The following is a 14,317-nucleotide window of genomic DNA, read 5'->3' on the forward strand; positions in this document are numbered from 1 at the left end:
TGAATTAATTTCACTTGATACATGATTTTCTTCCTAAAGTCCAATGCTCAGGTTCTGGGTGGAACCTCTTTCATGATGTTCGGCAGCAGCATCGTCCAATCAAACCACAACTAGTCCCATAAGAATGAGATCAAGTCCAGTAGGGATGTGAAGAAACGTTCTGGGAAATGGAAAACTCCAGGAATGGACAGATCAGTCCACCCTGCACTCTTAATTCAAGCTAAAACACATCAGACTTGTAACAACCCTAAAATACTGGAGCGGAGAAAAAGTAGGAGGAAAAGTTTGTGTGAAAGAAAATCCAAAATACCAAAGAGAAACTGGTTTAAACGGTTCTTGTAGCAGTTCCAGATGATTCTGTACACGTGTGATGAGGTAAAAAGTGAAAAACCCAGGACAAATGACACGATGTGACCGTAATATTTATATGTTAATATTTTCTTTATAAGCTTCATAATTTATTTGTTTTATGATTTATTTTCTTCTAAAAATCTCTTCGTACATCCACTTTATCATTAAATGATACTGTGATTGATTCATCTTTAAGTGCTACTTCACTGTGGTGACTGAGTTGGAAATGTGCATCACTCCTCCTCCTCCTCCTCTTCATCTTCATCCTCCTCCTCCTCGTCCTCGTCGTCTTCATCTTTGAGCTCAAGGTATTCCAGATCCACCTCCTCTCCATCTTCCTTCTGAGTGTCTGATTTCTGCCTTCTTACTTCACCCTCTTCCACCAGCTCCTCCTCCTCTGCCAGCAGCTCCTCTTCATCCACGTCTAACACATCCCGTTCCTCTTCGTATGAGGAGATGGGAGAGTAGTGAGGGACGTCAAAGACGTGTGGGCTCCCAGGAGAACTGGAGCTGCTGTGAGATGGAGAGGTGGAAGGAGCAGCGATGGGGACAGTGATGGGCACCGGGATGGAAAATGCAGGAAAAGCCTCGGGTGTTTCTCTCCTGGTGCTGCTCCTGCCAACCTTCTTGTTGCTGCTGCCTGTCTGGTTGAGGCTGTCTGTGGCGCTGGAGGCAGCAGAGGGAAGGACGGCCATGCCCAGCCCAGAGTTTTGAGAACTTTGTTCTGGTACATATTCCCGGATCTCCCCTGGCTCCAGGGGCTCCGGCCCACAGGGGTCATGCTCATTGCAGCACAGCTTGCCGTCCAGCTTGGAGATGAAGAGGAGGCCTTCTCTGTGCTGGCGGCAGTAAGAGCTGGGACACATTTCACAAAAAGATGCCGCCTCTTTACCACATAAGTCACACTGGTGCCATGGACATTCCCAACGACCTAAAAGAAACAAACAAAACAATCTAATTGAATTAATTATGTGATGTCATTTGGAGGGGCGGGAAAGAAGAACCCTCTCCATCACAATCTCAAATACTCTTGGTGCCAACTGATCGTACAATACCTGTCAGAGACGCTTGGTAACTGTTATCTCTGGATTATAACTAGACCGGAAAGGTTAACATGTTATTACTGTGTTGAAGCATTAACTATTTAAAGCTCTCAATCACTCTTTTTTTCAGTAAATCTGCTGCCATCTCTAGTATGAATGAATGCCTTATGAGTCATTTTCAGTGGAAAAAAGCTCTGGCATTCTCTGGCAAGACTCGTTAATATTCAGACCGACTGTATTTCAAAAGGAGCATGCATTATATGGTTTCTCATTGAATGAGACCTTTAACACCAACAAATATTTCTGCAAATTAACTTTTTTTTTTAAAGATTATGTTGCTTGCTAACCCTGAAAAACTCTGAAACGCTAGAAAACTTGCAAATATGCATTCTGCACTTGCGCTCTAAACACAATGCGTAAATGTGACAGGAGGTAGATATAAAGTTGTGAGGAAATATATTGTGTCATGGCACATTTATAATTTGTTATTCATTTCTTATTAATTACGAATAAAATATTTTTATGATTGACAGCCCTAGTTATAACCCAGTAGAGAAATAGGTGTATTATGGGTAAAAATGTCTGACCTGCAGGTCTCTTTGTGAGGTTCAGGCAGTCTGCGTGATAAACTTTAGGACATCCAGGTTTCTTACAGGAAACCATCTGCCCTCCATCCCCACACTTGAAACATTCGTCCTCCCTTTCCTTGGTCATCACCACCTTCTTCTTCCTTCTGCCGGGGCCTCTCCTCTTCAGCTTACGGCCTTTATCGTCAGACGGAGGGTTGTTCTGCTTGGAGGCAAGAGCGTGGTCATAGTTAAGAGTCGGGGGGTGTTGGTGCATTTTAGAAAAAGCTGCCAGTACTTAGCCTCACCTTTGGTCTGACACCCAAGAAGCCACTGCAGTTTGGCGCCCCACATTTACATACCGTCTTCCCGTTCCCCAGACACTCCAGGTTGTAGTTAAACGTGAGTTCTGTACCTGGAAAACAAAAACAACACAATCAGGAGATGGAGTGAAGATGAAAATATATATCTTGAAATGTAAATGTCGTAACAAACCTGCAGTGATGTCAACAAGCGCAAACAGTCCCACCCGGGTGTCTCCGCTCACCGTCCACTTCTGTGTCTCACAGTTGGGCTGACAGCTGTGGTTCATGAAGCGAGCCTCATTTCCCTTTGGACCAGCGTCGATGATTCGGTCCTGACACAAACATTAAACCTTTGTTAAACCCAATGGTACATTAAATATCTGTTCCTCAGGATGTCACTTGCTTCCGAGTGATGAAGTTTACTTTTTACATTTTGCAAAAAGCAAAAGAGCTTTTTGACCCTTTGATGCTTTACTGAGACAGTTCTTCTGTCTCATGAAGTGAAAATATTCTGATTTTTATTTAATCTTCTTTTAAAGATTAATCCATTTCTAATCTCCCTTTCATTGGGAAAATTATTGAAAAAACAGTTGTGGTCCAACTAAACAACTTTCTGGAGACAAACAACCTACTAGATGGTTTTCAGTCAGGCTTTAGACAGTACCACAGCACTGAGACTGCAATTATTAAATAATTAAATGATATTCATCTAAATTCTGATTCAGGCAAAACATCTGTCCTGATGATGCTCGATCTCAGTGCAGCCTTTGATACTGTGGACCACAACATCCTTCTTGATAGGCTCATAACCTGGGTGGGACTTTCAGGTACTGTCCATAGTTGGTTCCAATCTTATCTTGAAGACAGGGGTTTTGTTGTTTCTATTGGTGATCACAAATCCAAGCTGATCACCATGTGGAGTCCCCCAAGGCTCAATTCTTGGACCACTGCTCTTCAATCTACATGCTCCTCCTGGGTCAGGTCATACACATTAACAACATTACCTATCATAGTTATGCTGATGATCAGATCTACCTAGCTCTATCACCTAATGACTGTGGTCCCCTAGACTCACACCCAGTGTTTGGAGCAAGTTAGAGATTGGATGCAGCCAAACTTCCTCCAGTTAAACAAAGACAAGACTGAAGTTATTGTCTTTAGAAGTAAGAAGGATAGGACGGAGGTTATTGCTCAATTAGCCTCCAGAGGAATAAAAACAAAAACCGAGGTTAGAAATCTTGGTTTCCTAACTTATTCTGACCTGAGCTTCACTGGTCACATTATGGCTATAACTAGATCAGCATTTTATCATCTTCATCAAATGGCACGACTCAGGGGTCTTGTGTCTAGACAAGACCTAGAGAAACTCATTCATGCGTTCATCTCCAGCTGGCTGGACTATTGCAATGGTCTTCTGACTGGTCTTACCAATAAACCTGTGATGCAACTGCAGCTTATTCAGAATGCTGCTGCTTGAGTCTTAACAAGAACCAAGAGAACAGACCACATCACTCCTGTTCTTAAATCTCTACACTGGTTACCAGTAAACTACATAATTGATTTCAAAGTGCTTCTACTGGTTTATAAATCACTCAGTGGCATGGGGCCAGAATACATTTTGGTTCTCCTTCCTGTATTTACACCTAGCAAGTCTCTGAAGTCCTTGGGAAACAGTGATCTGGTAGAACCTCGGGTCAGAACCAAACAGGGTGAAGCTGCTTTTAGCTACTATGCTGCACACAGATGGAATCAGCTTCCTCATGACCTCAAATGTGCCCCAACTTTGGTGACTTTTAAATCAAAATTGAAAGCTTTCATGTATTCATCAGCCTTTGAATGACTGTTCTGCACTGTAACTGCTCATCCTTTTATTTTGTTCTTTCTTTAAAATTTAATTTGTGTGTACTTTCTGTCATGCTCATTTTTAATGTGCTTGCTATTCTTGCCAATTGGAAAGCACATTGAATTGCCTTTGTGTACGATGTATGCTATACATATAAAGCTGCCTTGCCTTGCCTAAAGGAGCCAGTCATTTATATTTATTTGTTTTATAAACTTCAGTATGACAGATCTGTAGCCTAGAAATCTAGACAAACTGTAGCCACGCTCCATTGTAGCCTCAGCAGGTCTATCATTGGCCCGAACAGCTTGGTGGCTTGCCAGTCACAGTGCTCTATGTTTCTTGGGTGGGCTTAGCACTAGATCTGCAGTGAAGAAAATCTACAATGATAGCATCGGCTCAGGAACGGTGCTCGTTTTGACATTAACTTTGGATGATTTAGACTTAAGACAGGAGCAGATAGAGATACTTCAGTCCTTTATTTTGAAAGAGGATGTCTTCTTTGACAGTGCCCCGATGATTTCCGTAGCAATGAATACATCAGGTTGTTTGCTGTTCTGATTGGTCCTAGCGCTGTCCAGTTGCATGCAGAAACAGTTTAAAAGACAACTGGAGGTTCTGCCCAATGACTAAGCTGTCTCCAGGTCTTGGCCAGGCTATAGATTTACACTAAAAAATATATAAATGCAACACCTTTGTTTCTGCTCCAATTTTTCAAGAGATGGACTTGAAGATCTAAAATTCATTCCAGATACACAATATTACCATTTCTCTCAAACATTGTTCACAAATCAGTCTAAATGTGTGATAGTGAGCACCTGTGCTTTGCTGAGTTAATCCATCCCACCTCACAAGTGTGCCACATCAAGATGCTGATCTGACATCATGAGTAGTGCACAGGTGTACCTTATACTGCCCACAATAAAAGGCCACCCTGGAATGTGCAGTTTTTTGCTTTATTGGAGGTCTGGGGACTCAGAACCGGTCAGTATCTGGTGTGACCACCACTTGCCTCATGCAGTGCAACACATCTTCTTGCGTTGAGTTTATCAGATTGTCAATTGTGGCCTGTGGAATGTTGGTCCACTCCTCTTCTGGCTGTGCGAAGTTGTTGGATATTAGTGGGAACTGGTACATGCTGTCGTATACGCCGGTCAAGCACATCCCAAACATGCTCAACGGGTGACATGCCCGGTGAGTATGCTGGCCATGCAAGAACTGGAACATTTTCAGCTTCCAAGAATTGTGTACAGATCCTTGCAACATGGGGCCGTGCATTATCTTGCTGAAACATGAGGTGATGTTCATGGATGTACGGGACAACAATGGGCCTCAGGATCTCATCACGGTATCTCTGTGGATTCAAAATGCCATCAATAAAATGCACCTGTGTTCTTCATCCATAACAGATGCCTGCCCATACCATAACCCCACCACCACCATGGGCCACTCGATCCACAACAACGACATCAGCAAAGCGCTCACCCACACAATGCCACACACTTTCTGCCATCTGCCCTGAACAATGTAAACCAAGATTCATCCGTGAAGAGAACACCTCTCCAACGTGCCAGGCGCCGTCGAATGTGAGCATTTGCCCACTCAAGTCTGTTACGGCGACGAGCTGGAGTCAGGTCAAGACCCCGATGAAGACGACGAGCATGCAGATGAGCTTCCCTGAGACGGTTTCTAACAGTTTGTGTAGAAATTGTTTAGTTATGCAAACCATTTGTTTCAGCAGCTGTCTGAGTGGCTGGTCTCAGACGATCTTTGAGACCTGCTGGATGTGGAGGTCCTGGGCTGGTGTGGTTACACGTCGTCTGCGGTTGTGAGGCCGGTTGGATGTACTACCATATTCTCTGAAACGCCTTTGGAGACAGCTTATGGTGGAGAAATGAACATTCAATGCACGAGCAACAGATCTGGTTGGCATTCCTGCTGTCAGCATGCCAATTGCACACTCCCTCAATACTTGTGGCATCTGTGGCATTTTGCTGTGAGACAAAACTGCACATTCCAGGGTGGCCTTTTATTGTGGGCAGTATAAGGTACACCTGTGCACTACTCATGATGTCGGATCAGTATCTTGATGTGGCACACCTGTGAGGTGGGATGGGTTATCTCAGCAAAGCAGAAGTGCTCACTATCACACATTTGGACTGATTTGTGAACAATGTTTGAGAGAAATGGTAATATTGTTTATCTGGAGTGAATTTTAGATCTTTAAGTCCATCTCATGAAAAATCGGAGCAGAAAAAAAAAGGTGTTGCATTTATATTTCTGTTGAGTGTGTATATATAGGACGGGCTGCCAGGCTAGTGATCGGGTTTTTCAAAGACCAACCTCCCAGATTTTATATTTTACTCTTGGTGCAGGATTGCAGCTGCAGTACCTTGTCCAGAGTTAACATGTAAAAGTTACAGATGTCGTTCTCTTGTGCGTGTCTGATTCTCGACCTGCACTCCTCTTCATCGATCACCTCCCCGACGTACTCCGTCACAAAGTGACCCTGAGAGAACCCAACAGAGAACATTCATCAAAACCTCTAAGGTTCCGTTTGAGGTCGGGAGCAGCGCCAGTAACCAAACTGAGCACACCTTCTTGATGTCGTGGATACAGCGAAGGCCCCATCCTCGAGACAAAGTCCTGAAAATCTCCACCTGGCTGTACTGACGCTTGGTGAATGCCTGATTGAGGCACCGCTCACCCGCCGGACAAACCTACAAGCATAGCTTCAGCTTTACTACGTATACCAAAGGAGCATGCAAACAAACACTTCCTTTATTTTGTGAGTTTTCTTTCTGGTGGGAAAAATAAATCAAACTAGGCAAATCTGCATCTATATTGGAAGCTGTGGTACTTGAGATAAGATTCAGCATCTTTAATTAGTAAACGAGAATCTGTGTGAGTGGATACCTGAGGGTGGCATTCATACAACAGCATCCGGTTGATGCACTCTGAGTCCATCCCACATGGACTCTCATCTGAAGACTTGCAGTTACAACGTGGGATTTCTGATAGGTCGGCAGTAAAGATCTGAACTTTTCCTATTGGTCGATTTACCTGAATGAGTTAGGCAGGTGTACATTAGTAAAGGTGTACATTAGTAAAGGTGTTATGGAAATTAAAACACTGACTGATGTTTTGTGTGTTTAGCACACAAACTCAATCTGACCTTAATGTGTTTATACGGTGGAGGCTTCCTGTCATTTTTTTTGTCCTCCTGAAGCTGCCGAAGCTCCTTCTCTGCCTGCAGCTCACGAAACCTCACAGCTGCCTCCTCCAACGCTGTCGAAGAACATCAAAATAAAATCAACACATTAGCTAGATGGAACAACACCCATTGTAGAAGGAGCTACCTTACCTTTTTTGTAGGTTGCATCAACACCTTTCCCCATCTTTTCTTTACTGTTGGCATCCACATCCATGTAAGGGAAGGCCCTGGCCTGGTAGGTCCACAGGTAGTCATTGGAGCCGAAGAAGTGAACAGGGAATTCCCCGACATCGTGCCTCCTCCGCTGGATGTTCTCTGGGATGGTTTTGGGATGGCTAACCTCTGCGGGCCACCATCTTAAAAACATAAAAGGAAAATGAACAGGTGCTTAAAACGAAAGTCAGTGTTGTGTAAAAATGAAGAAAAGGAGTTTCTGTGGCTCGTGTCTAACCTGTAGCGTCCAACCTTCACCCACAGGATGTCCTTATAACGAGGTTTCTTTCCCGCCTTGCAGTCGTTGCAGAACCAGCTGCCTTTAGGCATCTCGATGTTCAGACACTCGCGGTGAAACGCAGCAGGACAGGACTCACAGCACAGCAGGCTTCCTCCTGTAGACCAGAAACTTTATTATGAAAGTAATAAAAATAGTTTGTGTTTATCAAGTGGTGTGTTTTACCTTCAGTGCAGACAAAGCACCAGCTAACGTTGACGTGTTCGTGGTTCTTGTACCGTCGTCGGGGAGTGAAATGGTTGGGACAGATGATGCTGTTGTTGGAGAGCACCATGCTGCCTGCTGCCATGCACAGGTCATTGGCGTGATAAGCCACCGGGCATCGAACACACCGCACCAGACGACCTGCCGACAAACACAAGAGACCCGCGTTACGGCCCCTTTGGCTGGTCTAGGGCAGAAGGAGGGGGTAACATAAAAAGGCATGTGCACGGTGGTAAAAATCAAACAAAGTTTTTATTATAAAAGGATTTAAAATGTCCGAAGGTCCAACCATGATAAAAATACTTTTCTTATTTAACCCAGAACACTGGCTACCCACCAAAGCTTTTGCAAAATAGAGGTCCTCTGACCATACTCAGGTGTTGTGGTGGAAGGAAGCCAGCACTGATCTGGTTCCTCGTCTAAGTACTAAAAAGCAATTATGCTTCAAAGCACTCAGCCAAGCTCTAATATTAAACACAATAAAAGCCAGTAAAGTAAAAAGGGAGGATTTCAGGACAGCAGCATTTGGCAGCTCTACATTTAAGCTCCTCAGGAGTGCCAGCAGGAGAGGGGAGATGGTGGGTGAGGGTGGGGGCAGAAGCCCATACTTGGGGCACCTCTGTCCTGGGTAAGGACTCCGGGAAGTAGGAGGTGGCACTGACAGGAGTCCTGAGCTTCTGCTCCTAGAGCAAAGAAGCAGCAGCTGTAACAACCCGTTTCCATTACTGGATCTTCTGGGTAATTTTTCCAGATAACAGAATGTGTGTGCCTCCTTATTACCAGGTAAGCCTGAAAGGCCTTTCCAATACATTTCAGGGACCAAACGAGTACCTGCTGTGGAATATGAACTTGGAAATGGTTAACTTATGCTGATTGATTGTAACTTAGTGGGAAATGAGATGTCTGATGTCACAAGTCACTAAACTGTCAGTGTTTGTAAATTTGGATAAGTTGCTGATGAAGCACGATGGATGGAAAAGAAAATAAGTAGAATTGATGCTGTTTTAAAATAGCTGTATCTAAACTCCCCCCACAATGCTGTAATTGTATTTTCCTACAGAGCGTAGTAACAAAAAAAAAAGCATTTCTTCTATTATTTGAATGCTGCTTTTTTTGTGACGCAGCCATTCTTCCGGTCCCCTGAATGTAATTGTGGCTCTTTTGTCAGAACAAAACTTCTTTAAAGGTGCATTATGTAGAGATAAAATGACACCTTGTGGTAAAATGTGGTTACTGCAACCACTTTAAACAACCCAGGAGCTTTTTGCCGGCTGTCGTCAAGTGGCTACGGCCATCCCTAGATAACTGCTGGCCACCCTACTGGATTTTTCCAGAAAATTTTGTGTTTCTCAAATTTGATATGTGTTGGACGCATATTTTTATTATTATTATTATTTTTTTAAAGAAAATTAAGAAAGGAGCATTTGTTGCATCACTACAGGCTAAACTTTCTCAGAGATACCACAATGAACAATTTGGTGTCACCCCAAAATTTTCTCTGGCTGCATGGTGTAACGTCCAGCAATGGTCAGTTTAGGTACTGTTTTACCATTCAACATCTGGTCAAAAAGGAGACACGAGACTGCATGTGATCCCTTTAAATCAGCCTGCCTTCCTTACACCAGCTGGAGCTCAGAGCCTGCAGCTCTGACAGAGATAACAAAATCATAACATTGACATCCTGTTCTTTCCAAGGTCCCTCACAGAGCAACCCGTTTATCTAAACTCCTTGCTACAAAGAAGAAAGAAGATTTTTCAAATTAAATATGAATTTCTGAAATTTACAAGCTAGATAATCATTAAATAAACATTTGTTTATTGCTACTTATAATAATTATAAATAATGAAATGTTTCATTAATCTCTGCTCAGTGATTGTTTAGCATGTTTACTTGACAAGGTCATAACATTTGCACTCACACAAGTACAAAGTAAGGTAAAGTTAAGTCCATGACACATAATTAACCTTTTACCCAGATCAGAGCCTCCGGATCAAAGAAGGCGTGTGTCTCTGAGATTCTTGGTAACATCCAAACTTGTCAACTGTTGGTTGGCTACACAATCATAACATCATAACATTAAAACTGGATCACGCTGGTGATTCTTCAGTTCTAGAGAAGTTTCAATGTCAATGTCAATTTTATTTATATAGCACATTTCCAACAATCAGAGACTGCACAAATACACAGACAAGCAGTAAAAATAAAATCATAAAACACTGAGAGCCTTCCAGTAGACCCTAAAATTACTTAACTATAAAATCAATTAAAAGCAAGGGTAAAAAGGTAGGTTTTTACAAGAGACTTAAAAGCAGAAAGACTGTCCGCAGATCTAATCTGTAGGGGAAGGCTGTTCCAGAGCTTGGGAGTGGCCACAGAAAAGGCTCTGTTGCCTCTGGACTTCAGCCTAGACTTGGGAACGGATAAAAGATGTAGAGAGGATGATCGGAGGTTTCGTTTGGGGACATGAGTGTTTAAAAGTTCCGACAGATAAGGAGGGGCCAAATTGTGTTGTGCTTTAAAACAGATCAGTAGCATTTTAAATTGAATCCTGTAAGTGATCGTGAGCCAGTGAAGTGCTTGTAAGACTGGTGTTATGTGATCCCTGCGCCTTCTACCTATCAGCAAGCGGGCCGCCGCATTCTGAGCCACCTGCAAGCGGTGAATTGACGACTGCTCCAGTCCATGATAAAGAGAGTTGCAGTAGTAGAGTCTCGACATGATTAGCAGGTGTAAAACCTTTTCAGAGTCTTTGAGTGGTAAATAGGGCTTGACTTTACTAAGAACACACAAATGAAAAAACACGCTCTGGACCACATAACTTATCTGTTTATCAAGTTTAAAATGGCCATCAATGAAAAAACCCAGATTTCTTGCCTGAGACACACAAAAGGATTCTAAAGGGCCAAGTACACTGTTTACCCTGTGCAACAGTCCAGTGTCCCCAAAAACAACAATTTCCATCTTTTTCTCATTTAAAGTGTGAAGGTTCAATTGTAGCCAGGTTTTAACATCTATTAAACAATTCAGTAATTTGTTAAACGATGGCTATCGAGAATGTAGTGGGACATATATCTGCACAGCGTCCGCAAAGAAGTGATACGCGATGCCATGCTTACGAAAGATTGCACCAAGAGGCAACATATACAGAGAGAACAAGAGTGGGCCCAAAACTGAACCTTGAGGGACACCACAACTAAATTTTGCTGGAGACGAACAACACTGCCCCATATTTACTGTAAAAGTCCTGTCTGACAGGTAGGACTTAAACCACTGCAACACTGAGCCCCGGGTGCCAACGTCATGCTCTAGGCGGGATAAAAGGATCTGATAGTCCACCGTATCAAAGGCCGCTGTTAGGTCTAAAAGGATCAATACAGCTGATTGACCAGAATCGATAGTTAAAAATATATCATTAAATATTCTTAAAAGAGCAGTCTCTGTACTGTGATATTGCTTAAAACCTAATTGAAACTTCTCTAAAAGACCATAATGGTCAAGGTAGTCCTGCAGCTGCCTGTAGACAATTTTCTCCATGACCTTAGAAAGGAAAGGGAGCTTGGAGATAGGCCTGTAGTTAGAGAGCACCATGGGATCAAGATTAGGTTTCTTTAAGAGCGGCTGAATAACAGCACGTTTAAAGGCGGCAGGGACATGACCAGCAGATAAACAAGTATTTAAAATAAGTAAAATAATGGGCCCAATTGTGGAAAAAACATTTTTTTAAAGTGATGTGTGGATACTATCTAGTGGGCTGCAGGAAGGTCTTAACTGGTGAACCACCTTTGAGAGGTCAGAAAGAGACAACAGCTCAAACTGGTCACAAGCAGTTGAGCAAGGTTGTGAAAAGGCTGTGTCCAGCAGAGAGGAAGGGGAAGATAATCTAAGAGAGGTGATCTTATCTGTAAAGAAATTCTTCAACTTTTCACAGAACAGATCAGAAAACTGTAGGCAAGAGGACACACCAGGGGAGATAAGACGACTCAATACACTAAATAAGACCTGAGGCCTATGGGAGTTATTTACAATAAGCATAGAAACCACGATTTGTTCAACTCCTTAAGAGTTATTCCTGAGACGCAAACTAGTTCCAACTGTCGTTGCCTGGAGATGACTCTGGACTGACCTGGTCGTACTGCAAGTTAGTCTACGGACTTCGGTACCGGGGTCCCCCCCCCCCCCCCCCCCCCCCCCCCCGACATCTCGGATCCAAAAGGGCGTCTCCACTTGGGTACGTAGAACACAGTGAGATTGCGTCTGGATGTGGTTTTTGACAATAATCAACCTCATAGCTTAGCGCAAACCAAACTCTTTTACATCCAGAACTCAGCTCTCCGAGATACGGAAGTTCTGACCAACATCGCATTCATGCATAGGTTCCAGACATCACCTTTAGTTCCATCCACTCACAGTAAATAATAGTTAACCAATTTGTCAAGTTTTTATTGTTTGTAAAATAAATTCTTACTTTTATAAACCTGACTGTTTCCTGAATCAAAACGAAGCGTGTACAATCCCCTAATAAATAAAGAATCCCAGAATCTTCTTATTAAAGCACAACAAAGACCAGGCAGGGTGATATTCTATATTTAGATAGAGTATCCCAGCGTATTGGTCATAAGTAGAGGTAATATATATTGAGCTCTTAAAGTACTCAATTTACCTAACCCTACAATGGCCACCCCATGAAACTTTTCTTGAGGCACCACTGGAAATGCAGCTTTCCAGAACATCAGCCTGCACCAGGGGCTTGTTTTAATTTATTTTTTTTTTTACCTTTAGAGATGGACGAGCTGTTGGGACTGGTGATGAAACAGGTGAGGCAGACGTGGATCGAGCAGCGGAAACCTCGGTTCACAGGTGCGGTTGGAGCGTAGCTTGCAATGCACTCGCCGTGATAAAACTTCCCGCAGACAGGAATCATGCAGCGTCGCACATCCTCGCTGCGCTTCTTACACACAAAGCAGGTATGGATGCCTGAAGAAAACGTAACATGATGGGTTGAAATACTCGTTTGAGACGGTCAGGTTTAGGTTGTTTCTCTGGCAGGACTCACCTGATTTACACTCAGGACAGACAAACTTTCCTTTTGGAGCCTTGGCCAGAGAGATGCAGGGCAGGTGGAAAGCTCCACAACACTGACCCTCACAGAGCAGCAGCTCCCCAGTCTTCTCACATATCTGAGAGCACAACCAATTTTTAACAAATAGCGTTACTTTAAGATGACAGCAATAAAAAAGAGAGTGCTGATGAATCTATTTCTCCAAACACAGGTCATTAGGAAAGTTTTGTACTATGTCTACTTTTTTTTTTATCACTCATACAGGACTAAACATAGCTGAAAGGTCCCTGAAAGGAGTTAAAGTACCTGACACACGTTCTCCTTCATAGAAGCCGGCCCTCCTCGGTCTCCGATGATCTTCCTCGTAGGTGACAGAGTGTCATCACACAGAGACAGGTTGTCCTTCATGGAGGAGAAACTTTGGTCCAACCCTGACAGATCGCCCTTTGAATGTATATGGAAAAATATCCTTAGTCATAAAATTTAACCAGAGAAAAAAGATTAATGTGTAATAGAGCAAACGTCTTGCCTCTGACTCTGTTGTTTCTTTTGTGTCCTCTGGACTGCTATTAATGTTGTCATCAAGCTGAGAAGCATCTGCTGGTGCCGCCTCCACCTGTCTGGGTTCAGACTGGAAAGGCGTGGAGGTGGAGGGTCCAGGAGGGTTCTGATTGGAAGGTTCGGATGCACAGGTGGTGATGTCATCAGCTGGGGTGGCGATGGAGGATGGATGAGGTTTGTTCTTGGGTTTTAAAGATGGCAGAGCAGAATCTGAGACTATAAAGAGATACACAAGATATGCACTCATTTAAAAGAATAAAAAAACTTTCCTTAAAAAAGTCGAGTTATTCTTGTTTCAGAATAAAAGGCTCTTCAAAGTCAAGCTTAGTAAAACATATCCATTAAACAATGCAATTGCAGTTATAATCCACATTAATGTGACTTTAGATGATTTTCTCTGAAATCAGAATCAGAAACAAACGTTAAATTAAAAAAAATCTCTTTTCCACAAAAAAGTATAAAAAGTTGCTCAAAATACCAACAAAATAAACAAATTCCTGCTTTCTTGGTTTTGCAGCCCGTGTAGAAAAAATTTCAAAAAGTGCCAATCAGATAATCAAATATTAAATAATTATTAAAACATTTTCAAGGGGATTTTAGATTTGTCTATGAAAGTAAGGTAATTAACTATAGTCCCTATTACAATAATAAAAAAGGGTCAA

The 14,317-nt window shown here is 42.8% G+C and overlaps 1 protein-coding gene across 2 annotated transcripts in view; it reads right to left on the bottom strand.

Moving 5' to 3' along the window:
• Window positions 1-420: 420 nt before the first annotated feature.
• nsd1b (nuclear receptor binding SET domain protein 1b) overlaps window positions 421-14,317 on the bottom strand; it is a 28,574-nt gene continuing 14,677 nt past the window's right edge. Inside the window, exons 11-25 of one of the 2 annotated variants that reach the window (XM_015961242.3) lie at window positions 13,624-13,871; window positions 13,401-13,538; window positions 13,089-13,212; window positions 12,809-13,009; window positions 7,996-8,175; window positions 7,771-7,927; window positions 7,470-7,675; window positions 7,281-7,393; window positions 7,022-7,168; window positions 6,703-6,825; window positions 6,498-6,614; window positions 2,456-2,597; window positions 2,269-2,375; window positions 1,982-2,183; window positions 421-1,282 (exon numbers count right to left, since the gene is read on the bottom strand). In XM_015961242.3, the coding sequence (XP_015816728.3) occupies window positions 585-1,282; window positions 1,982-2,183; window positions 2,269-2,375; window positions 2,456-2,597; window positions 6,498-6,614; window positions 6,703-6,825; window positions 7,022-7,168; window positions 7,281-7,393; window positions 7,470-7,675; window positions 7,771-7,927; window positions 7,996-8,175; window positions 12,809-13,009; window positions 13,089-13,212; window positions 13,401-13,538; window positions 13,624-13,871 (2,903 nt within the window). In that variant the 3' untranslated portion in view covers window positions 421-584. Of the gene's footprint in view, window positions 1,283-1,981; window positions 2,187-2,268; window positions 2,376-2,455; window positions 2,598-6,497; window positions 6,615-6,702; window positions 6,826-7,021; window positions 7,169-7,280; window positions 7,394-7,469; window positions 7,676-7,770; window positions 7,928-7,995; window positions 8,176-12,808; window positions 13,010-13,088; window positions 13,213-13,400; window positions 13,539-13,623; window positions 13,872-14,317 lie in introns of both variants that reach the window. The other variant, XM_015961245.3, reaches the window with a different exon arrangement.

Source organism: Nothobranchius furzeri, chromosome 10, assembly GCF_043380555.1.
Source record: "Nothobranchius furzeri strain GRZ-AD chromosome 10, NfurGRZ-RIMD1, whole genome shotgun sequence".
Lineage (NCBI taxonomy): Eukaryota > Metazoa > Chordata > Actinopteri > Cyprinodontiformes > Nothobranchiidae > Nothobranchius > Nothobranchius furzeri.